This window comes from Ascaphus truei, chromosome 8, assembly GCF_040206685.1.
Source record: "Ascaphus truei isolate aAscTru1 chromosome 8, aAscTru1.hap1, whole genome shotgun sequence".
NCBI classification, from domain to species: domain Eukaryota; kingdom Metazoa; phylum Chordata; class Amphibia; order Anura; family Ascaphidae; genus Ascaphus; species Ascaphus truei.
In genome coordinates, this window is record NC_134490.1 from 2,161,727 (window position 1) to 2,186,820 (window position 25,094).

A 25,094-nucleotide genomic window follows, 5' to 3' on the forward strand; every position below is an offset into this window, starting at 1 on the left:
CAGCACAGCACCCAGCACAGACCTAATACCCAGCACAGCCTCAGCACCCTGAACAGCCCCAGCACAGCACCCAGCACCCTGGGCCACTGCAATAAATTAATCATTGCTCTGAGAACTGAACTGGGGCTTTCTTTATTTATAAGGAATGTGTACTGTTCCTCTGCTGCAGGCGTTGTTTCTATTATTACTATTACTATTAGGTATTATTACTATTACTACTACTATTACTATTGTTACTATTACGTATTATTATTATTATTACTATTACTATTGTTATTATTACTATTATGTATTATTATGTATTATTATTACTATTATTACTATTATGTATTATTATTATTACTATTACTATTGTTATTATTACTATTATGTATTATTATTACTATTATTACTATTATTACTATTATGTATTATTATTATTATTATTATTATGCATTATTATTACTATTACTACTACTATTGTTATTATTACTATTATTATTATTACTACTGCTATTACTATTATTATTACTTCTACTATTACTATTGTTATTATTGCTACTATTACTATTATTATTATTACTACTATTATTATTGTTATTATTACTACTATTATTATTGTTACACGTATTATTGTTATTACTATAATAATTATTGTTGTTGTTCTTGTTATTACTATTATTATTATTGATTGTTATTCTAATGTGGGTCTGACCGGCTGGGCAAATCTGCACAAGCTGCAGCAACACTGACAGGACCAGGACATCTCTGTCCCAATGAGCTGACAATCTAATAAAGGATCAACGTTTCAGTGACACATAAATTCACAATATGCTGCCAGGGATTGTGTAATACAAAGAGACGCAATAAGTAATAAGTGTACGTGTAACACAAAGAGACGCAATAAGTAATAAGTGTACGTGTAACACAAAGAGACGCAATAAGTAATAAGTGTACTGGTAACACAAAGAAACGCAATAAGTAATAAGTGTACATGTAACACAAAGAGACGCAATAAGTAATAAGTGTACGTGTAACACAAAGAGAAGCAATAAGTAATAAGTGTACGTGTAACACAAAGAGATGCAATAAGTAATAAGTGTACGTGTAACACAAAGAGACGCAATAAGTAATAAGTGTACGTGTAACACAAAGAGAAGCAATAAGTAATAAGTGTACGTGTAACACAAAGAGACGCAATAAGTAATACGTGTACGTGTAACACAAAGAGATGCAATAAGTAATAAGTGTACGTGTAACACAAAGAGACGCAATAAGTAATAAGTGTACGGGTAACACAAAGAGAAGCAATAAGTAATAAGTGTACGTGTAACACAAAGAGACGCAATAAGTAATAAGTGTACGTGTAACACAAAGAGACGCAATAAGTAATAAGTGTACGTGTAACACAAAGAGACGCAATAAGTAATAAGTGTACGTGTAACACAAAGAGACGCAATAAGTAATACGTGTACGTGTAACACAAAGAGACGCAATAAGTAATAAGTGTACGTGTAACACAAAGAGACGCAATAAGTAATAAGTGTACGGGTAACACAAAGAGAAGCAATAAGTAATAAGTGTACGTGTAACACAAAGAGACGCAATAAGTAATAAGTGTACGTGTAACACAAAGAGACGCAATAAGTAATAAGTGTACGTGTAACACAAAGAGACGCAATAAGTAATAAGTGTACGTGTAACACAAAGAGACGCAATAAGAAATAAGTGTACGTGTAACACAAAGAGACGCAATAAGAAATAAATGTACGTGTAACACAAAGAGACGCAATAAGTAATAAGGGTACGTGTAACACAAAGAGACGCAATAAGTAATATGTGTACGTGTAACACAAAGAGACGCAATAAGTAATAAATGTACATGTAACACAAAGAGACGCAATAAGTAATAAGTGTACGTGTAACACAAAGAGACGCAATAAGTAATAAGTGTACGCGTAACACAAAGAGACGCAATAAGTAATAAGTGTACGTGTAACACAAAGAGACGCAATAAGTAATAAGTGTACGCGTAACACAAAGAGACGCAATAAGTAATACGTGTACGTGTAGCACAGAGACGCAATAAGTAATAAGTGTACGTGTAACGCAAAGAGACGCAATAAGTAATAAGTGTATGAGTAACACACTGCACCTAAAGTGAAACACAAGACATTGTCACTGAATAAGTGCTCGTCCTGATTGTAAGCCTTTGCACAAGGGCACTGCAGAGCAGTGCTGAATAATGTGTTCATATCACAGACACACAGAAAGTGAAGGCTGTTACCTAGCCAGAAGAGCTTGCAATCTAATATACAATCTCAAGACAACCCATGGCAGATTCCCAAGATGGTCACGTCCCAAAAATGACCCCCTGCAGACAGTAAACATATGCAGCCTTCTATTAACCCCTATGGTGCAATGCGCTGCAAGCACCTCTGGCACTGCAGGGGTTAAATAACCCAGAACCTGGTCTGAGTCTCTGCCCCATTAACCTATTGGGAAGGGTTATTATTATTTGATAAGATGTTATTATGGGGCAAATAAAAGATAAAGGGAGGGATTTGGGCCCCAATAGGGAGCGGGTTTATTTTATTGCCCCCTCACTTCCTTCTGCTTTTAATAACAGGGGTAATAATGGGGAGAGGAGTTTTGTGAGGGTAATTGCAGCAGTATTACCCCCCGGGGGAATGGAGGGGAGGGGGGGGTGAGGGGCAGATGATAAAACTTCTCCCAGGGAAGAATACAAACCTCCTGGTCTCAGAATGGGACTTGATGCATTATTTGGGGGGCTCGGATGGGCCAATCAGAGGGCTCCCTGCGTGACGTCACGGGGGGTTCGGCCCGGTGATTGGATGGGCGGTGCCCCCTGAGTTTATTAGGTGTGATGTGGAGCGGAGGGCGGTCAGAGCCCTGGGATGAGAGCAGGGAGCGGACACCTCCCATGGCCCCCTACCCCCTGACCATGAATCCGGACCGAGAAGGGTCCCCGGGGCCGCAGGAGGTCAGCGAGACCCCCCTGCCCCGGCCAAGTACCCCCGAGGGGGGCAGAGAGGGCAAAGCCCCGGCCCTGCCCTTCAGTGTGGAAGCCCTGATCTCCCACAGGAAGCCCGGGGGGGCTCAGACGGGGACCCCCGAGACCGGGGGGGAGCAGCAGCCGTACCCCACAAGGACCCTGTGTGCAGAGAAACCCCCCCACCCCCTGGAGGGGCACCCCCACTTCACAGAGAGGTGCAAGCAGGACCCCGACAGCCTGGGAGACAAAGGGGCGAGCACCTGGTATCAGCCCCCCCCTTATTCCTCACCCCCAAGTAAGTAGATCCAGGCTGGGGTTGTAACCCCCTTGGTGCCTGGGACCCGAGTGGGAGCAAAATGTCCCCTCCACATTGACTTACATGACTTTTGTTTTTGCCCCTTTACAGAAGAGGGCAGTTTTTAGCGCAGCAATGAGAGTATTTTAACCCCTTTAAGTGCCAGAACCGTTTGAAAGAGTGATAACACCCTGTATCCGTTCTAGAATTATAGGGTAAACATGTCATTATTAGTATTCTTACTATTATTAGTATTACTAGTGATAACACCCTGTATCCGTTATAGAATTAAAGGGTAAACATGTCATTATTAGTATTCTTAGTATTATTAGTATTAATAGTGATGACACCCTGTATCCGTTCTAGAATTATAGGGTAAACATGTCATTATTAGTATTATTAGTATTAATAGTGATAACACCCTGTATCCTTTATAGAATTATAGGGTAAACATGTCATTATTAGTATTATTAGTATTAATAGTGATAACACCCTGTATCCGTTATAGAATTAAAGGGTAAACATGTAATTATTAGTATTCTTACTATTATTAGTATTATTAGTATTACTAGTGATAACACCCTGTATCCGTTCTAGAATTATAGGGTAAACATGTCATTATTAGTATTATTAGTATTAATAGTGATAACCCCCTGTATCCGTTATAGAATTATAGGGTAAACATGTCATTATTAGTATTCTTACCATTATTATTATTATTATTATTATTAATAGTGATAACACCCTATATCCGTTCTAGAATTATAGGGTAACATGTCATTATTAGTATTCTTACTATTATTAGTATTACTAGTGATAACACCCTGTATCCGTTATAGAATTATAGGTTAAACAAGTCATTATTAGTATTCTTACCATTATTAGTATTAGTAGTAGTATTAGTAGTAGTATTAACGCTGACAAAGCACGGAAACTCCCTGTATACCGCAGATATATGAAATGACTGATGTTGGTCAGTACAATAAGTCACCGAAATGGCAACGCGTTTTCACTGTTCAATTAACCCCTTCAATAGCCCAGGGGCTTCCAGCTTAATGACCACCACCCCCATTGCGAGTCAGTCTCTCACTCAAAAGTCAGCAATTCTTTATATGTTGTTTTTTTTTACCATTATTCTCTTTTATTATCTACATTTCGTTTATTTCGATTTCATTTTCTTCTTCTGAGTGTGTCATTATAGGACAGGCGGGGTTTTTTAATGCATAGATCGCAAGCTCTTTGGGCGAGGGCTAGCAATATGAATTAATTTTCATGCACAGACCAAGATTTATCGCCTTTATTTTGCGATACAAAATACATAGTGCAAAACGTTTTTATTATTATTATTATTATTTATTTGCACAATTTAGCCAACCCACCGTGTTTCTATTTCACACGAATCATTTTCCACTGATGAGATATTTAATGTGTGAAATGAAGGACATTATAAGCACTATTAATTCGCTAATGCCGTAAAATGTACAGCAAATGAGCATCTTGGGGTTAACTATATCACATTTAATATAGGTTCACAATGTAGACATATCACCCCGGCTGGGGGATTTATACAGTGTACATAACTTTGTCTTGGAAAATAAACTTTTATAGCCAGAAATGAAACCCCATATCACTAATTGCAGTCAGAATGTCAGATTATATTTTTATTGCTCTCTCTGGTCCCTGTGTAAATATCACTTTTGATCTCTTCTCTCTGAAGGGGGTTTGTACTATTTATATAGTGTCAGTGTTTTTATAGGGTAAAACAAACTTGTGTTTTTAGCAACGCTACACAACCCCTAAAGAGGAAACGCATACTTAAAATAACGAATTACATTAAATACCTGCGTTATTTAACGGATCATTATATATATTTTTATGACATTTCTAGATTCCCCTGTTTTAATATTTCGAATATCCTTCGAAAAAAAATGTTTATTTTTTTTTATACATCTAATATGTTTATCCCCAAACTTGTACTTCTCGTGCTTGTATATATTACACAGCTAGTAATGTGATTTTATTTTTATTTCTGTTTTTTTAAGAAAAATACTGTGCTGATTCGTTATGTTTTAAGAATTGCACTTTTTATAGGGTCTAAAAAATATATTTGTTATTGGTTAGAATTAGAAAGTAGAGGCAGATATCAAATCCGAATATACAGGACTTTGTCGATCCTACAGCAAAACTAGGCTGTTTTCTTGAGTCTTTGGGGACAGAACAACTGTAGGAATTTAAGATTAAATGTATTCTTTTTTAGTGACCCTTTTTGTTGAAATCATCCCCCCAAAAATACTTTGTGGGGGGGGGGGGCGGTTGTTAAAAATAATATTGTTGTTCTTTGTGTCAATTTCTCCTTAGATCTCCCATTATCAGCAATTGAGTTATTAGGCAGAAAACTAAATTAACACGTCTGACATTTTATTCGCCCACAAAAGCAGATGTCTCCGAGTGAACTAAGAATCAATATATCGAACGTAAATTGAATTATAGGGGAGGGAAATTAACAAGAATGGGATTTTCTAAAGAGAACATAATTAATGAACCCCTCAAAAAAATAAAATATGCTCAGGACCAGGAATTAATTGCGATCAATTGTATGATGCGAACCATGTATTTTCCAAGATGCTTAATAAGAAGTTAAGGGGTTAATATGACCCACCGTCTTCAAAAGTGAATATAAATATGACCCCCCCCCCCCTCCTTTTTTCTGTGCTTTATTTGGGGACAGGGTGAAAGTTGGGGCTGAATTCATGTCTTTGTGTTGGAAACTCTCCCGCATCTTCTGACTTTTTCTCTATCAAAGAACATTTTGCTGCTTGGATAATTTAATTTGAGATCAAAGGATTTCACTCTCTGAATATTTAATGTCACTTCCTCCATATATCTGGGGCCTGGTTTAATATATGTATATTGGGGTCACTGGGGGGAGACAGGATCGTGCTGTATATTCCCCTCGTTTTCCTGGGTTGTTTCAGTGAACAGACTGAAGCATAAAAAAACAAGTCCATGTTATCTCTCTGACCAATAAATCCGCTGAAATGCAGGTTACACCGTAATTCTGTATATTGTGAGCCATTTAATATTCAGAAACATTGTCAGTGATACAGTGAGCACGAGTTCCTATTTCAAAGAGTTTACACTGTAATCTGTGTCATTGATACAACATATCCTGGAATAAAACACTACACACTTCTGCAAAGTGCCTGCTTGTTATTTGATTCTTAAATGATACAAAAGACAGCGGGGAAACTTAGATTGTAAGCTCTTTGGTGCAGGGACTCCTTTGCCTAATGTTTCTTTTATGTCCAAAGCGCTTATTCCCACTGTGTGTTATAATATTATAAATAAAGACACACATACACACATACACACATGGGTGTTATTTATCAGCCACCTACAAAAAGTGGACAGAAAAAAAACAAAAATCAGATTTAAAACAGAAAGGATCTCACTGTTATAAATCTGGTGCTGTTTTTCCCACCAGTATTTGACCCAGTTTTGCAGCTGGAAGACTTTGCTAGTTTTGAATGTCACAGGCAGGAGGTTCCCTGTATCATGACAAACATCAAATAATTACAACAACAAAAAACTGCCTTTGTTTTCTTGTGTACATCTGGTCATTGGTACAAAAATAAATGATGAAATAAATAAGATTACCTGAGCCCAGACCTTGGTGATGAAGGAGAAGGGTTTTTCTATTTGAAGTTGAGTCCTGGGACAGAGCACTGACGGGGGGGGGGGGACAGGAGCCCCTGTCTGAGCCTGGACTGACACAACAAGAATCTTCAATCAATTATTTGTGCTTCATGCTGCTCTGGTTCTGCTTCTTGCATGAAAGTGATTGTAGAAGAAGCTGCACTTCCCAGCCTCTCCCTGGGATCACAGTGACCTGCCTGCAGCACATCGCCCCGCAGATCTGGCCACAGGACCCCTTTGATCTCAATGACTGGGAAAGCAGAGGTCACTGGGGGTGCCCTGTACTTGTAATGTGGTTTATCAGAGAGTGTTTACACAGACAGTGCTGATCCCAGCTACATAATACACCCTGATAATAACACTGCCCTGGGAGACAGCAGATGCAGCAGGGGTATATTAACCCCTTCAGTGACCAACAATATGTTACAGTCCTCCACTGGCACTGAATTGGTTAATTTGTAAGTGTAATAACTCTGTTTTGTGTATACATGTAATAGGTCACACGTGTATTTCTCACACATACTGAAGGGAGTTATTTATTCTGTGCAACCAGTTTAATGTATGAATATGCAGAAAGCGTGTGTGTGTGTGTGTGTGTGTGTGTGTGTGTGTGTGTGTGTGTGTGTGTGTGTGTGTGTGTGTGTATATAATTAGATTTAGTATTGCTGCAGCACAGAATATCTGGGTTCCTTTATCCGAGGCTCTCGGCTGCAAAGCAGGGCAGAATTAGTGCAAGAACACAGCACCAGATTTATTTCACAAGAACACCCCTGTGGTTTTAATGGGAATATTTGTATCCCCTGAATAAATCGGGGTCAGTTACCCATCACTTGGCTCCTTAGAAAGACCCAACCCCCTGAAAGTCATTGTTTTATTTATTCGGATAAGAATATCTGAATAGGTCGCTTCTTGTGGGAAAGGAAGAATCCGCTCATTATAATTGTATGTCTGATTAATGACGACTTCAGAGTAACTTTGCAAACCAAGGACACAGCAATGCTAACACGTTACCTGTGACTTTGGAGACTGGCAAACAGTCTTATTACCAGGAGACGTTACATCAACATTTAAAAAGAAAACACAAAACTTTTGTTTACCATTGAACGTAAAAACAACATATTCTAAAATAGCTAAATAGTTATATTTGTGTTTTTTGTTTTGTTTTTCAATGTCACAAATGAGCTCAATTTAACCCGTTAAAAAGAAACTGACCTTAATTCTCTTTTATCATAGGATGAAAGGCCACTTTAGTAACAATATACCTCATCATTCTTTAGCCAAATTATTATAAATAGACTTTTCTGACATGCTTAATTTTTTAAAATAATATTTCATTAAATTAAATATGAGCAGACACTTCACTTCCTGGGAAACTCAAAGACACTGACTCTGTAAACAATGGCACTGACTTTGAATCAGGAGCCTGGTTCTAATCCCGGGGGTCAGCTCCTTGTGACCTTGGGCAACAAGTCACTTTATCTCCCTGTGCCTCAGGCACCAAAAACATAGATTGTAAGCTCTGCGGCTCAGGGACTGTGCGTGTAACATTCCTACGTGCTGCGTACCGCGCGCTGTCCTGTAACTGTGACGCGCTTTGTGTCCCATTGGGAGGAAAGCGCCATATGGAAAAAGTTATTATTATTATTATTTCAACATTGTCCCTCATTCCCGCTAGATTGTAAGCTCTCACGGCGAGTATGACCTGCGTTATTATCTGTCTGTGCGTGTCTGTCCCACTTGTATGTAGCTGTTTATGTGTAATATACATCACTCTGTGCCCTTATTTTAGAAACCTTTTCCCTCTTAATTACATTTTTATAATGAAAATTTTACTGATGATAAAAAGAAACATCTAGTAGATTGAAAATGCAAATTATTGTGGGTACGGACATGTCGGTTACAACATTAAAAATAATATTAACGATAAAGTGGGGTATAATAAGGAACGCACAATAAGAACTGTTTGTAGGAAAACGGAATAAACTTGTACACATATAGAATATAATTAATAAACTATAAAAGTAGCTTAGTATTTTCCCTTATTTATAAAGAAAAATTATTAAATACCTTTCTAAAATACAGTCGGAAAAAGCTTTGTGCCAATGTTAAAAATAAAAAAGATTTTTTTTTTACAAAACCTATCCTTTATATTTTCTTACCAAAGGCGACTTTTTTTCTGTAGGCTGCAAAACGTGGGTAAAATCGGGGGGGGGGGGGGGGACGAGCAGCACCGGATTTATCACGGAGAAAACGCCAATAACCTTTAGAGCCTTATTCTACGTCGCCCGAAGCGGCTGACAGCGACCAAAACTCTACCGAAAAAACGCCCAATGCTGCCGATTTATAGATGAAACCCCTTGATTGGATTGCTTTCCTGTGATAAATCTGATGCTGTTTTTTTCCACTGGGTTTGCAGCTGGCTGACGTCCGCAAACAGCCCCCCAAAATATAAATTAGGCAAGTAAAAAGTGGAGCGATAGTAAAGGGTCAAAAATCCAGCACCCAACTTTTTTCTCGTATAGCACCGACAGAGTACGCAGCGATGTACATAGGATTTTTGCAGGCACACGCCCTTGCGCAGATGAGCTTACAATCTATGTTTTTGGTGCCTGAGGCACGGGGAGATAGTGACCCGCCCAAGGTCACACGGAGCCGACACCGGGAATTGTTCCCCTGATTCACACTCAGAGTCGGTGTCAGAGTCGGTGTCAGAGTCGGTGTCAGAGTCGGTGTCAGAGTCGGTGTCAGAGTCGGTGTCAGAGTCGGTGTCTTTACTCGCTGAGCCGCTCACTGTTGTGGATCGTTGGACCCTTGCAGCCGTGTAATTAACAAATAAAAACTCGAGCACAAACGCAAGGGCAGGCAGACGGTAGCGCCAACCGGTGACCCACGGAGGTAGCGCCAACCTGTGACCCGCGGCGGCATTTGGAATGGGACGAACGATGGAGCAAAAATGTAAAAATAAATAGACTGAAAAATCGATGAATGAAAAGAACATTACGAAGTCCCTAAAATTAAAAAAACAGGTCAGGAGAAACTTATGAATATTAAAATACGTTTTTTTTTTTTTTTTTTAAACGCACAATTTTAATAACTTCTGTTAGAAACATAAACATGAAATAAATCAAATCAATTTGAATCATTGAATTAAATGTAAGTCACTTCCCGTATTTGTTTTGTGCGCAGACGTTCTCGGCAATAAAAATACGTACAGATGTGTATTGACGGACGCTTGTGTGGGCGCCGACCGCGCCGGTTCTCAATCAGCCTCGGAAATGAATCCTAATATTGACAAACTGAACTGAAATGCAAGTTCAGGAATCCGTTTACAGTTAGCTTCTCCTCCTTTTCTTGTTCTTGGTACGTCCATTGTTTCTCCTCTTCTCTCAGTGACAAGGTTTGTAATATTTGAATGTTTTTATTATCCTGCTTTACTTCTGGCATTATTTAGTTTTGGTTTAGATATTACAGGAGTGACCAACTCCAGTCCTCAGGTTGTCAGGATATCCCTGCTTCAGCACAGGTGGCTCAATCATTCCCTGCTTCAGCTCAGATGGCTTTATCAGTGGCTCAAAGACTGGCACCTGTGCTGAAGCAGGGATATTCCCAACACCTCTCCTGTTGGTGGCATTTCAGGACTGGCGTTGGCCGCCCCATAGCTATTAATTGAAACTGGATGTAAGGGGCAGGACAGTGGGGAAAAAAAGGTTGACCACCCCTGGTGTAGACCAATGTCCTTGGAGCTTCATGGTATTCCGCCGGGAACATCAGGTATTTGGGTCTCCTCACTCATTGTGTCTGTTTCTCTCTGCAGGACACCCCAGCCCTCCTCCGTGTACCCTGAGAAAACACAAGAATAACAGGAAACCTCGGACCCCCTTCACCACCTCCCAGCTGCTGGCCCTGGAGAGAAAGTTCCGGCAGAAGCAGTACCTGTCCATCGCAGAGCGAGCAGAGTTCTCCAGCTCGCTGAACCTCACAGAGACCCAGGTGAAGATCTGGTTCCAGAACCGAAGAGCCAAAGCAAAGCGGCTGCAGGAGGCCGAGCTGGAGAAGATGAAGATGGCTGCCAAGCCCTTGTTACCGTCCTTTGCTTTCCCCTTCCCTATAAGTGCCCAGTTGGGCTCCGCATCCCTGTATGGGCCCTCCAACGCGTTTCAGAGACCTACCTTGCCTGTTCCTGGACTCTTCACAGCGCCAGTCACATATGGGATGTATTATCTGTCTTAAAGGCCCGGGATGGGCTCCGCAGTAAGGAAATGCCCAGGCCCAGGGTGTCTCCAAAGGAGGATTGTTGGGGTGCAATCTCCCCACTCCTCCCCCGAGCTGAGATAACAGCCGGTGCAGGGCCCTCTGCTCGCCCTAATCCGGGGCGCAGTCACCTGGGGGGATCCCAGCAAATGTCTGGTAGGCGCAGACATTTTCTGCTGTGCAAATAAGGGGGTTCATTTGCTGGGAAGTCACAGGGGACCATGGGCTGCAAAACCGGGCAGAACAAAGGGTGCAGCCGCAGAGCGTGTGAGTTATGCCTTCCACGGGGGTCACGTGGGTGGGGGGCTGCAGGGGGGCGAGAGTAAAGTGACGCACTTTGAGGCTGCGTAACCTCTGTGCTGCCAGATGGGCCAGTGACACACTGCAAGTCAAAATAATAACACGTCAGTGCACAGAGCGGCACGCAGAGCGGTACAATAACCTGCAGAGCGGCACGACAACGCACAAAACGGCACGCAGAGCGGTACAATAACCTGCACAGTGGCACGATAGCGCACAAAGCGGCATGACAGCGCGCAGAGCGGGACAATAACCTGCAGAGCGGTACGACAATATGCAGAAAGGTACGACAACGCACAAAGCGACACTACAGAACGCAGAGCGGTACAATAACCTGCAGAGCGGTACGACAATATGCAGAAAGGTACGACAACGCACAAAGCGACACTACAGAACGCAGAGCGGTACAATAACCTGCAGAGCGGTACGACAATATGCAGAAAGGTACGACAACGCACAAAGCGACACTACAGCACGCAGAGCGGTACAATAACCTGCAGCATGGGCCAATGGTGCGCAGAGCGGCACGACAATGCGCAGAGCGGCACGACAACGCGCAGAGTGGCACGACAACGCGCAGAGCGGCACGACAACGCGCAGAGCGGCACGACAACGCGCAGAGCGGCACGACAACGCGCAGAGCGATCAGGTACTGGCCCCTCGGGTAGCGAGACGGTTAAGACGCGATATTCTGTCAGGTTTGCGCCACGACCGCCTTAAATCTGCTTCATCTGAGCAGCCCTCGCCATTAACCCTTTCCTCGCTGGGCGATTCCTCCGCAACGAATGGGACCTCCTCCGCTGCCCCTTCCCCATGTTATCTGCTCCTGGGACAGAGGACTTGTAAGGTCCTTCTGACAGTGAAGGGGTTAACCCCACAAGCAGTCACACACGCACAGACGTCGAGCTGCACAATGTGTTGATCGCTCCCCCAGCACTGAGGAGGTTAAAGGAGCAAAAAAAACAAACCCACAACAACGTAGCACTGAAACCGTCCTCCGTACACAGATAAAGTGAAAATAAGACTTCTTCGTGTCCTGTGAAACACCCCCCGGTAATTCTGCATCGTATCTGTCACTACCTGTCTGACTAATAATAACCGCCGCATTATTTCCGCTTCTCGAAAAGAAGCTCCTACAAACAGCGTGGACGTGGGAGAGATTATATAAACGCCGCGTAGGCCACCTGGAAACTTTAATAGTTAAAGCGCCATGTACCTGTCTGCCGTTTTGTAATCAGAGCGATATCAGCTGGGGCTGCCGTGAGCTCACTGGGGGACCCAGGCACCCCGTTTCTATGCACAGCTGGGTTCCCCCGGTTTGGAGTTTCTCTGCATAATGGGGGAGAGGGCCGTGGATGTGACCACCCCTTAATGTAAGTGTGGGCCATATTTCCTAAGCAGTGCTATTGCCTAAAACAGGGGCTCTCAACTCCAGTCCTCAAGACCCCCCGACAGGTCTGGTGTAGAGGATATCCCTGCTTCAGCATACGTGGCGCAATCAGTGGCCCAGTTGAAGACTGCACCCCCTGTGCTGAAGCAGCGATATCCTGTACACCTGACCCGTTGGGGGGGGGGGGGGTCTTGCATTGAGAACCCCTGCCCCACAGCGTTTTATTATGGCCCATTCACTTCAATGGATTAGCGCTGCTTAGCAAATCCGGACCAATAACCCATTTCCCGACACAGCCAGAACCCAAGCCAGGATTTTAGGGGCTTATTCTGTTCCAGGCAATGGGGGTATTTACGTTTCAGATGGAATACGCCCCTTAATCTCGGCATCCCAACACTTTGCAGGCTCCCTCTGGCAGTGAAGGGGTGGATTGGTGGTTTCCCTCCTGGGAGATAGGGGTGTCCTTTGTGACATCTCTCCCGGGTTGGCATGGTTTAACCCCTAGATGGGACCAGCACTGTGCTGCTCTCTGCGCTGGCAGCACAAGGGTTAAAGCCGCGTGGCATGCATTTCTGCCCAAAGGCCAAGACATGGCACCGGCTGGCAACGTGAAAAGCTCGTCATTGTAAAACAAAGCACTACGGGCAAGCAGGATTTCACGTACAGGCCCCAAGCACTCTGGAAAATGAACGCGCTGCAGCATAGAGCTACACCGAGTATCCCTCCCAGCCACCCAATACATTTCCGACTTCAAGAACAGAAAAAACAGATGTTTGTCAACAATCCTTTGCTCCGGTGTGACGTCCTTTGATAATGGAGGACTCTCAATGTGGCAGATCTGGCCAGGGTGCCGTGTGCCCGGGCCACCCTACACTATATGCCACAGATTTGGGGAGGTGCAGTGTGTATGAAGATACTTTCTATCACTATACCGTTTTGCATTATTTGCATGGAGCGGGGTAGGATCTGCGGGATTTAAATGCTGTGTTAACAAAGGCGTCAACGCAAACGTTACCGCCGCAATTTGCAGAAAGGGGCCGCAGTGAAGGACGTGCGAATACCCTCCCCAGCCTCGCAGGGGTTAATTGTGGGCTTTCAGGATATCCCTGCTTCAGCACAGGTGGCTCAATCAGTGGCTGTCTTTTACTGTACCACCTGTGCTGAAGCAGGGATATCCTGAAAACCTAACCTGTTGGTGGCCCTTGAGGACTGGAGTCTGGCCGCCCCTGGTGTGGGGGTCTCTGTAACATTGTATTTCCTGATAGAGAAGTGATATTGGGGGACGTCCCCTTCTTCCCCTGGTACCTGTATTTAAAAGATGTATCTGTGTGTTTGAGCCTTTGTAACACCCGGGGCCTGGTTCTGTACATAGTTTTGTTTGTAAAGTCTACAGAGAAACTGGGGCAGCCTCTATTCTGTACAAAGCCGTTAATAAAAGTTTTAAATGAACCGACTGAATGTCTAAAACCGCCAGGAAACGGTCAGTGTTAACATCGCTCGCTAATAATCATGTGACGTGCAGCTCGATTATGTACAAAACCAACGCTATATATATATGTGTACACATACACACACACACACACACACACACACACACACACACACACACACACAATGACCATCGTTGGACCAAGATGGTACTCTACTGGATATCACGGTATATCAAAAGACGACGACCAAAAGTAAGATGGGAGGGAGAAATGCGGATATTAGATGGAGCGACGTGGAGAAGAGGCTGTAACCGCAGGACCTGGGAGATCACTGGGGGCTTCATCCAGCAGTGGGGAGACACGGGCTGGGGAGGATGGGATGAGGGAATGTGTGGGAGCGACGTGGAGTAGAGCGGCTGTAACCGCAGGACCTGGGAGATCACTGGGGAGACTTCATCCAGCAGTGGGGAGACACGGGCTGGAGAGGATGGGATGAGGGAATGTGTGGGAGCGACGTGGAGAAGAGGCTGTAACCGCAGGACCTGGGAGATCACTGGGGAGGCTTCATCCAGCAGTGGGGAGACACGGGCTGGAGAGGATGGGATGAGGGAATGTGTGGGAGCGACGTGGAGAAGAGGCTGTAACCGCAGGACCTGGGAGATCACTGGGGAAACTTCATCCAGCAGTGGGGAGGCACAGGCGGAGGAAGATATATACAATATTATATATACATACACACACACAAACATTGTTTATATTGAATATTTTATTATAAAGAATACATTGTGTAACAGACACACACAACTTATTATTTATTTTTATGCTGAATATACCATTGTTAAACACTTGAGCAGTGGTCTTTACTGATGAAATATTGATACAGGTCTCAAAAGCTTCACAAATAACACTCAGCATAATTACCTTTGCATATAATTAAGACATCGTCAGCGCAGTAATGCATGGAGCACATAACGGTGTGGGAAATATAAGGAATACTCTCAGGAATCTGAGCTGCAGAAATGCTAAGGAAACCCACCAATCGTTCAGTAACTTGCTGCTCACTGCCTTTCCTTGTTTGTTTACGGAAGGGTCCAACTGCCAGGCCCTTTAAACTTAAAGACAAGTTCCAGATCAATAATACACCACAAAAGGAGTTCGAGAAGGGGGCCGCCATCTTTAAAACTTCCAATAACTCATACTCCTGCATACAAACAGCAGAAGGGGATCGCCATGTCAGCAACTTCATACAGACTGCCAGGGACCCCTGCTGTGTTAATCCGATGGGTCATTAGTCAATGCAGAAATGCCTTAAACTAGCCAGGTTACCCCCAGCATGTACCCAGCATGTAACCGGGGTAGTTTAAGGCAAGCTTTAGAGTACTCGTTGTCTCGTCTGTGTATACACGAACAAACTAATACAAGCCCATCATGTACGCGGCAGTCTGATTTTTTATGCGTACAAATACATTGTGTCATTTCCAGTTACATCCCGAGGTTTGGAACCTCACGTTAGATGCAGTTACTGATCAGCGGCTGAGACTGTCACAGAACAAGATAAGCTGCAGGGGGGGTTTGCCGGGGGAAGAGTTTCCACTCATCTCAAGTTGTCCCTTTTCATGTCTTACAGGCGTCAATCCAAAAATAGCTTTCATTTTCCATGTTTGCAAAAGGCCAGTCTATTCTTAAAGAGATATTACATTACAGCACACAGCATCAACTATAATGTGTGTACTGTATCATACATAAATATATATATATTATATACAATAAAAAGCTTGACAAAGGGCCGGATGGGACTGAAACTTCGCACTGTTTTACTTGATTTTTATTGATTTAATAAATACACCTTGTGTAACTATATATATATATATATATATATATAAAAATAATGTAAGTTATGGTGGGTGGAAAGGTGACTATAACCCTCCTCCGTATAGCATATTGCATATAAAAAACTTGTGAGCACATTCACATGGACAGGTCTGCACCCCCGCCTTTCACCATTATCCCCAGCATACAGTGCTCCCACTGCAGCAATATATATATATATATATATATATATATATATAGATATCTGCACTCCTTTACTAGGTCATTGCCAGCACTCTCAAATATGATCCCAGAGATAGCTTTTGTCCCCAACACACAGGGACCGAAACACCGATCCATAATAACTATTTTTGTGATCATATCTGAGAGGGCTGGTTCCTGCTATTTATTATATATAATGATTGGGCGCCAAGCGTGAGTCGTGCCGCATACAGAAGTGACTGATACAATGTGTCACCCAGCGGACAGAACCGGTGCTGGCATCGTTAGACATCCCAATGGTGGCTTGTACTGGAGCGCCACCTGCTGGCAGCTTCATTCATTTCAGTGACCCAATAAAGGAAATTCTGTGACATGTGTCCTGGCTCCTTTTATCCGTTGGGTAGGAGATATAATGACGGGGCCGCCTGTGACATGTGTCCTGGCTCCTTTTATCCCTGTTGGGTAGGAGATATAATGACAGGGGCCGCCTGTGACATGTGTCCTGGGTCCTTTTATCCCTGTTGGGTAGGAGATATAATGACAGGGGCCGCCTGTGACATGTGTCCTGGGTCCTTTTATCCCTGTTGGGTAGGAGATATAATGACAGGGGCCGCCTGTGACATGTGTCCAGTCTCCTTTTATCCCTGTTGGGTAGGAGATATAATGACATGGGCCGCCTGTGACATGTGTCCTGCTGTTTTTCCGCACATCATCATCCAATCGATCTTATGCAGCGGATATTCCACACGCGAGGCCTGGCGTTACATGGCGGAAAGCGGTCCGCTCCCTCCAATACCTTTGTCATCGCTGCGTTCCCTTTGCCGTCTCTCTCTCCTTGTACCCCCAGTTGCTCCCCTCGCTGTCCCGCAATGCCCAGCGCTACCCTGCAAACCTCCCCCGTCACATCCAGAGGCTGATCCGGCCGCGTCCGTCCCGGCGCTGTGTACATGTCATGTGTTTTCGTTCCTGATGAATGTTAATTGCAGGTTTTATTTATTTTTCTTCGTGCGTCTGAATCCTCGGACAGAACCGTGACCAAAGCAGATGGTAGGAGGGACCCTAAAAAAGGAAGGGGCGAGACACGCATTGTTGAACGACGCGAACGCTTTTATCGCAGTGACATGGAGATTATTGCCAGAAACGGGCACAAAAATAACAATAACTTAAATCTAATCACAAAAATGCGGATAATCAACAAATATGATATGACAGGAGTGGCCAACACTAGTCCTCAAGATCCCAAACAGGTCAGGTTTTCAGAATATCCCTGCTTCAGCACAGGTGGATCAATCAGTCCTGCTTCAACACAGGTAGCTGAATCAGTGGTTCAGTCTTTGACTGAGCCACTGATTGTGCCACCTGTGATGAAGCAGGGATAGCCTGAAAACCTGACCTGTTGGTGGTGTTTGAGGACTGGAATTGGCTACCCCTGATGTATGCCAATAATACAAAATTATAATATAAGGAATAAAAATAATACACAATTATATTAACAAGAATTATCCGACACACACCCACCTTCTTACCCCCTGTACCTAGGTTTCCACTTACCCTTCCTTATAGAGTGTAAGCTCCTTGGGGCACTGCCCATCTTACCTACTGTAACAATGTATGTTAATGTTTATTTTATGGTTTTTCGTCCTTCAACCCTATTTACTGCGCTCTGGACTACGTTGGCGCTTTATATATAAATGATAATAATAAGAAAAATGTATGCCAATAATACACAATTATAAGGTAGAATAAATAAATAATGCTGTTTTTATACAGCGCTGGGAGTGCAGCTATGGCAGAATGAAGGCAGTGCCGAAGGAGCTTGCAATCTAATTGTTTGTCCCTGGCTTAAAGAGAATATTTGCCACAAAAAGATGGCACTGGGAGTCAAACTGGGTGCTGCCGCCTTAATAAGCGCCCCGGGGCTCCTCCTTCGTACACCGCGTCACGCTGTTAAACAGACGTCATATCTCGTGCATCGCAAGCGAGGGCGCCCTCGAACCATTTCCAAAATAACCAAAAGCCCAATTACAATGGCGAGTTTGTACCGAATTTGCGCTGGTTAAATAAACATTTTGCTTTCGGGATAGTTTATGTATATAACACGGTTATAACTATATTAGGTTCCCTCTCCCGTGCCCGCCGGCAGCTTTACCTGCGCTTGCTGTGGGATGTAGATGGGGTTTGCGCGTTTGCATTTCCGTCACTGCATCTCTGGCGCGTCCCGTCACCCGCCTCCGAGGGACAGACCTCCATGGTCTCGACCACAGGACTTTCTTCTGAGGCTATATCCATGGACACGACCGGCTCTTTCCCGGGGGTCCGCCCTTGTTGGGTTTCACTGCAGAGAACCAGCTCACAGCTAAGACCTGGGACCCCAAACCCCCAGCTGCACAACAGTTGACGTTTGAAACCCGTGTGAGTTCTTCAATTCATTTCCTATGTTAAGTTTCAATGTTTCCATTTGTTTCCTTCACGGCCCAATAGACAGGAATCCCCCGATATCGATCGGCGCCGATCTTACGGGTAGCATCATGTCCAGCGGCAGATTTAGCCATTTGCTGGTTTTAAGCTGGGGGGGGGGGGGGCGCCTTCCTTCTCCGTGTACGATGTCACGACACCGCGTTGTCATGGCAACGGACAGCACGGCGCCATGACGACGCGACACTACAGGAGAGGGCCTGCTACGGAAAAGGTAAGACACACACACAAACTGCCGCACTAGGTTATCGCATACTCAGACTAATGGTAAATCCGCCCTCGGTCATGCCACAGATTTGGAGTGTGAGAACGTAATGAAGTGCTGAAGCACGGGGTACTATTGGTGCCGGGGGGAGCATCGCCCGGGGTTGTCCCGTCGGAGGATTAGACGTTCCGTGGCACATTGTTTTATTTATTTGTGGCGTGGGAGTGAATGACGTTTTAGCAAAGTAAAAGTCACACTCACGTGGGGGTTTTCTTGGGCTTGTCAAAGCGGAAATCCGCCGGGTAAAGGTGAGTCTTTATCAGGTGCTCCTTCCGCTGCCTGCTGGTCCGGCATTTTTCCAGGCAGCCCTCTACCAAGCACTGGTACTGGGAAAACAAGAAGGACGCGATGACGGGGGCGCGACAATAAAGCGTGGCTTAGTCTACCTGCGCCCAGAACATCAGCACCAGAGAAACACAAACAGATCCATTTGCTCTCTGGACCTCCCCACCACGTTGCTTTGCCATGCGTTGCTGGCCCCACTGGAAGGGGTTAAAAGATGCAGGGCCCGGTTTACTAAGTGGTGCTATTCCGTAAGGCACCTTCGGCTGCTGGAAGACATCTTACAGCCCATTCATTTGCAACGACTAAATATGGCACATCGGCCGACTGCCAGTTACCTGGGCTACGCAGAGATCAGAAAGGGTTAATGACGAGGGTGATGTGCGGGTGCAGGGTGGGCTCGCCGCTGCGGTTACGCGGGTTTGGTTGGTCACAGCGCAGCAGCGCGCCTGTATTTATTTAACCTTAGGGCCGGGGTTCCCAATTCCAGTCCTCAAGACCCCCCCCAACAGGACAGGTTTTAAGGCTATTCCAGCTTCAGCACAGGTGGCTCAGTGGCTCAGAAGACTGAGCCACCCGTGCTGAAGCAGGGATATCCTGAAAACCTGACCTGTTGGGGTTGGGGGGGGGGGGGGGGGAATGGGGGCGGGTCTGGAGGACTGGAGTTGAGCACCTTGGCCTTAGGGTCATGCTTAGCACAAGCTTTGCAAGGTGTTGCATTCCACACAGCACTGAACTGGTTAACAGCCCGTAACACCATCCCAGCATGACCCGCAACGCCTGCTACCATGTTGCTCTTCTCCGCCATAACCTGGAAGAGGGAGTCATGCCACTCCAGGAGGTGAATGTCCAGGAGCCGGGCGGACGGGAAGGAACGTTTGCAGGACGAGCAGACGTTCCGGTGCTGGGTGTTGTAATGATGCTCGTACGAGTCCAGGGTGTCAAAGAGCTGAGCGCAGCCTGCGGTTTGGCATCGGAATTCGGACACCCTGCAGGCGATGGGAAGAGACACGGAAATGTGTTTACAAGCCAGCTTTAAATAAAAAAAAAGGTGCAATCCCACTTAGCCGGCAAAGAATGTAACAATCTGCATAGCTCAGGTTGCTTTCGTTTCTTTAGAAATCCATTATAAATTGCATTTCTGAAAGGCCTCTAAATGGAGGATGTCTGTGTGGAAGAAATAAAACCCCCACTCTGTCCCGTTTATCCTCCAAATAATGGGAAAGCGGATGTTAAAAAGAAATGCAACTAACAAAAAGAGGCAGTTTATAATTAGATAAGTGAACTGACTACACAGCAGTTTCTAAGGTTAACCAGCAAAAATGAAATGCATATCGAACTGTGCTAAAGGCCTTTCTTGCCCACAATCCCATTCTGTACTGAGCAAGGGTCTGAAATTATAATCCTCTGCATCTATCGGTAAAGGGCTCTGCCTGTGCAAACTCTTGTTGCACACACAGTGATATCAGGCAAAAGGGAGCAGCGAGAGGAAATCAAACCCCCTCCGAAGTCTCAAAAAAGTCTTCTTTTTTAAAGTGAGATTTTGGTTAAAAAAACAAAACAAAAAAAAAAATCAATAAATATGTCCCTGCCGTTAGTACAATTTGACCCAAGCAGCAACTTCCCCTAAATCACAGCCAGAGAACCAAACAGCGTCAAAGACCACACTTACTACAAGAGTTCACTTACTTGGGTCTTTCTTCCACTTCTCCGATGTTTGTCAGCACATCCCGGAGGTATAAGTGGCGGTGAACATCTCCGTCCTGAAAAATTAGGCAGGGGTTGGATTTTGGATTCCGGGAGGAAATGCAGCTCCCCTCCCCAAAAAACAGATGTATGTCCTCTGAGTTTGGGTGCTTATGTCACATGAGGTCACTCCTACACTATGCACCCATCATGATGTCACTCCTACACTATGCACCCATCATGATGTCACTCCTACACTATGCACCCATGATGTCACTCCTACACTATGCACCCATCATGATGTCACTCCTACACTATACACCCATCATGATGTCACTCCTACACTATTTACCCATCATGTCACTCCTACACTATACACCCATCATGATGTCACTCCTACACTATTTACCCATCATGATACCACTCCTACACTATACACCCATCATGATGTCACTCCTACACTATACACCCATCATGATGTCACTCCTACACTATGCACCCATCATGATGTCACTCCTACAGTATGCACCCATCATGATGTCACTGCTACACTATACACCCATCATGATGTCATTCCTACACTATACACCCATCATGATGTCACTCCTACAGTATGCACAATTCTTCGTGTTGCAGTGAAAAGCTTTGGTGACACAGTGTTTCCCTGCCACACTCCCTTGCAGATCCTGATCTTGCTTGTATCCTCATGTAACGGTTAATATGGCATTCTCATAAATGTTTTTTATAATATCAATGTACACTTCATCAACATTTTGTCTTCTTAGTGCATCTAAACAGAATAATGGGCTTTTTTTTGTAATCTACTAATCCTAAACGGAGTAGTGGATCGTATTAATAACTTCAGCAAATCCCTTCCCTTGTAAGACTTGGATGTTGTCATTTGTGTTGTATCTGCTGTGAAATCCGCTTGTTTTCTAGGCTGGACAAAGTCCAGGGTCTGTTGCATCCGATTAGTGAGTATCTTTGTAAAAATCTTGTGATTGGAAGTAGTCTGATTAGTCTGTAGTTCTTGAGGTCTTTGTCTCCTTTCCTGTGGAGTAAGATAACTATGGTATTACTCCATTGTTCTGGAATTTTCCTGTTCTTCAAGCAGAATGTAAGAGTTTAGAAAGGATTTTTTTCTACTTCTTTCAAGATTTCAGTTGCAAACCATCTTCCCCGGGAGCCGTCCCAGTCTTCATGAATTGTATTGCTTTTGCCACTTCTTCTGGAAGGACGCATGGTGCATCATTGGTGGTTTCTTCTCGCTTGTCCTCTGCTGGATTAAGCCCGGTGTTATCTGTGTGCGCGTATAATTTCACGTACAATTCCTCAACTCTCTTTATTGTTGATCCATCGTCTTATAGGAGTGCAACGATTCCCGTCTTTCCAACCCTAACACGCTGCTTTTAATTCTTTAAGCTTTTGTTATCTTCACTAATCTTCCTCACCACACTCACAGTTACATTCTCTTACTTCTCCAGTTATACGTTTGCGGATGGTCTTGCACAGCTCTGTATATTCAATTTGTGTTCTTGTGTTTTGGGGTTGCTTCATTCCTTGTCATTTCCCCATTCATTGTTTTGTCTCATCAGATATGTTCTTATTCTGTTTTTGTGTTAGTGATTCCTCCAGTTTTTTCTGAGCTTTCAACTACAATCTTCAAAATGTCTTCACAATCGTTTGTTAACGTGTCCCCATGCATTTTTTTGTACAGTGAAGTGATGTTTTGGTTCTAATGGAAATTCTCTGCTGTTATTCAGTTTTCTTCTTTTCAACTTTGCATTCAGATATAATTTGCAGGGAAGAAATCAATGATCACTCCTTGTGTCAAAACGGTTAAGGACTGGGGAGTCGTGAATCACGTGTTTCTTGTTAATTAGGATATAGTCAATTTCTATGCTGGATCCATTGGGTCTATTCCATATCCATTTTCTATTTGGATTCTTCTTAAAGAATGAATTTGTGATGTAGAAGTTTTCACATTCTGCAAATTCTACCAATCTGTCGCCATGTTTATTACTGTTACTGTAACCAATTTACCAACTGTTGCTGCGTTTTTCTGATGGGCGCCAGTCTTTGCATTGAAATCTCCCATAACGATCTTGAGGTTACGATTTCCATTGTTGTTAAGTTGGTTGCTTTCATGGTAGAAGTCTTCCACATCATTGTCTGCGTGACTTGATGTTGGAGTATACACTTGAATTATTTGACGCCTGCATCTTTGTCAACTGAAGAACAATTGTGGCTGCTATTTCTGCTGAGCTTTCGTACTCCACTATGTGGTTTCTCCATCTCTTGTTAATGATGAAGCTTACTCCACTGACTCTTCCATTATCTGTATCTCTGTAATAGAATAGGTGTCCGCTTTTGAGCTCAATGAGGCCTTCCTCTTTTCTTCTAACTCCACTAAGGCCAATAACATCCCTTTTAATCTTTTCAAGTTCGTCTTCCAGTGCTGCTTCACAGGAGAGAGTACGGCAGTTGTAGGTAACCAGGTTTAGGTTTGAAAGCCAGCTTTTGTTTAACCACCGGAATACTTACCCCCCCTCTGCCTTCATGCCCTCTTACTGAACGCCGTCAAGCCCAGGGATATTCCAGCCTCCGGAAAATGAGGGCCTTTGCTTTTTGGCGTGTTTCATATTTAGAGGTTGAGTCCCTACTTGCCATACCGGCTTCATTTGCATGTTGGCAAGTACCTTTCCTATGTTAGCCGGGTGTTTTGTTCAAGCTTTCATAGTATGGTTAACTCTACCAGCACAAGTGATACTATACATCTTCCTAAACACCCATTGCCACCTTCCTGCTATATATATATATTTTTTTTTTGTATAGGGCTGGCTTGATGGTGGTGCATGTGCACTGAGCTGGTGGTTACAGAAGCCCAGCGCTCTCCCCTACAACAATTAAACTGATTGTCGGGGGAGAGTGCAGGGCCCCTGCAACTCTCTTACCTTCTCCGGCGGCATCTCCTCATGCAGGTTCCCGACATCATGGATCTGCAACGTCAAATGGCGTTGCCACGACAACGGGGCGCCACATAGTCACGTTGTCATGGCAACGCAACGCCATTTGACGTCGCAAAGCCATGATGACGGAATGCTGAGGAGAGCCGAGGACCCACACATGTCTCTGCACCGAGCCCCGCAAACATCCCTGTCGGCCCTATAAGTGTGTGTGTAGATATATACATATATTACATTCTCACCTCAAAGAATTCGTGCTCCCGTGGGATACGGGCCCTGCGTGGGGTGAAGCTGAAGGCTTCTGTCGCCTCCAGTCTCCTCTCCACTGGCAGAACTGGGAGCTCCGTGAGGTTCAGCACCGAGGGGTTGGACAGCGCAGAGAGCAGCTCAGGGGACACCATCTCCGCCGCCAAGTGCCAGCTTCCCACACCGCTGCAGACACTTCCGGGATCCCTGCGTTCCAGGCCTCACTCAAATTCCTCACTTCCGGAATCCCTGCGTTTCAGGCTTCACTCAAATTCCTCACTTCCGGAACCCTGCGTTCCAGGCCTCACTCAAATTCCTCACTTCCGGGATCCCTGCGTTCCAGGCCCTATTCATTGTCATCTTTTCCGGAAGTCCTGCGTTCCAAGCCTCCCTGTGCTCTCCCCGCGCTCCGGGACCGTTGTATTGTTGCCATGGATACCGCGCGCGGTATTGCCTGGCCTGTCACCCAGTAATCTCACCGAGCAGAGCGGCAACTGTGACCGGCCCGTGACAGGGAGCGGGGCCCCGGCATCCAGTGACAGGTGAGCCGGGGACAGAGGGGGGGAGGCCGGGCTGCGGCTCTGTCATACTTCCCCGGTCAGAGGGGGGGAGGCCGGGCTGAGGTTCTGTCACACTCCCCGGGACAGAGGGGGGGGGAGGCCGGGCTGAGGTTCTGTCACACTCCCCGGGACAGAGGGGGAGAGGCCGGGCTGAGGTTCTGTCACACTCCCCGGGACAGAGGGGGGGAGGCCGAGCTGCGGCTCTGTCATACTTCCCCGGTCAGAG

General features: G+C 44.7%; 3 protein-coding genes across 6 annotated transcripts in view; 2 read left to right on the top strand and 1 right to left on the bottom strand.

The window, feature by feature from the left end:
• Positions 1-2,900: 2,900 nt before the first annotated feature.
• On the top strand, positions 2,901-14,037 carry LOC142501044 (homeobox protein MSH-C-like). The gene is made up of 2 exons (XM_075610303.1): positions 2,901-3,290; positions 10,801-14,037. Exons 1-2 carry the CDS (start codon positions 2,924-2,926, stop codon positions 11,214-11,216), a joined length of 783 nt encoding a protein of 260 aa, XP_075466418.1. The 5' UTR covers positions 2,901-2,923; the 3' UTR covers positions 11,217-14,037.
• Positions 14,038-15,105: 1,068 nt separating this feature from the next.
• ZNF511 (zinc finger protein 511) lies at positions 15,106-24,538 on the bottom strand. Of its 2 annotated transcripts, XM_075610300.1 has the most exons (6): positions 24,305-24,537; positions 21,100-21,173; positions 20,198-20,399; positions 19,330-19,454; positions 18,538-18,723; positions 15,106-17,447 (listed from the first exon to the last, which is right to left on the bottom strand). In XM_075610300.1, the coding sequence occupies exons 1-6, from the start codon at positions 24,461-24,463 to the stop codon at positions 17,378-17,380; spliced, it is 816 nt and encodes a 271-aa protein (XP_075466415.1). In that variant the 5' UTR covers positions 24,464-24,537; the 3' UTR covers positions 15,106-17,377. The 2 variants fall into 2 exon arrangements, with proteins under 2 accessions (XP_075466415.1, XP_075466417.1); XM_075610302.1 differs by lacking the exon at positions 18,538-18,723 and having other exon boundaries at positions 24,305-24,538.
• A 106-nt stretch (positions 24,539-24,644) lies between these two features.
• The window catches only part of TUBGCP2 (tubulin gamma complex component 2), a 33,429-nt gene continuing 32,979 nt past the window's right edge, over positions 24,645-25,094 (top strand). For 2 of the 3 annotated variants that reach the window (XM_075610298.1, XM_075610297.1), the window contains exon 1: positions 24,647-24,850. The gene's annotated coding sequence lies outside the window, so the exon portion shown is untranslated. Of the gene's footprint in view, positions 24,851-25,094 lie in introns of all 3 variants that reach the window. The other variant, XM_075610299.1, reaches the window with a different exon arrangement.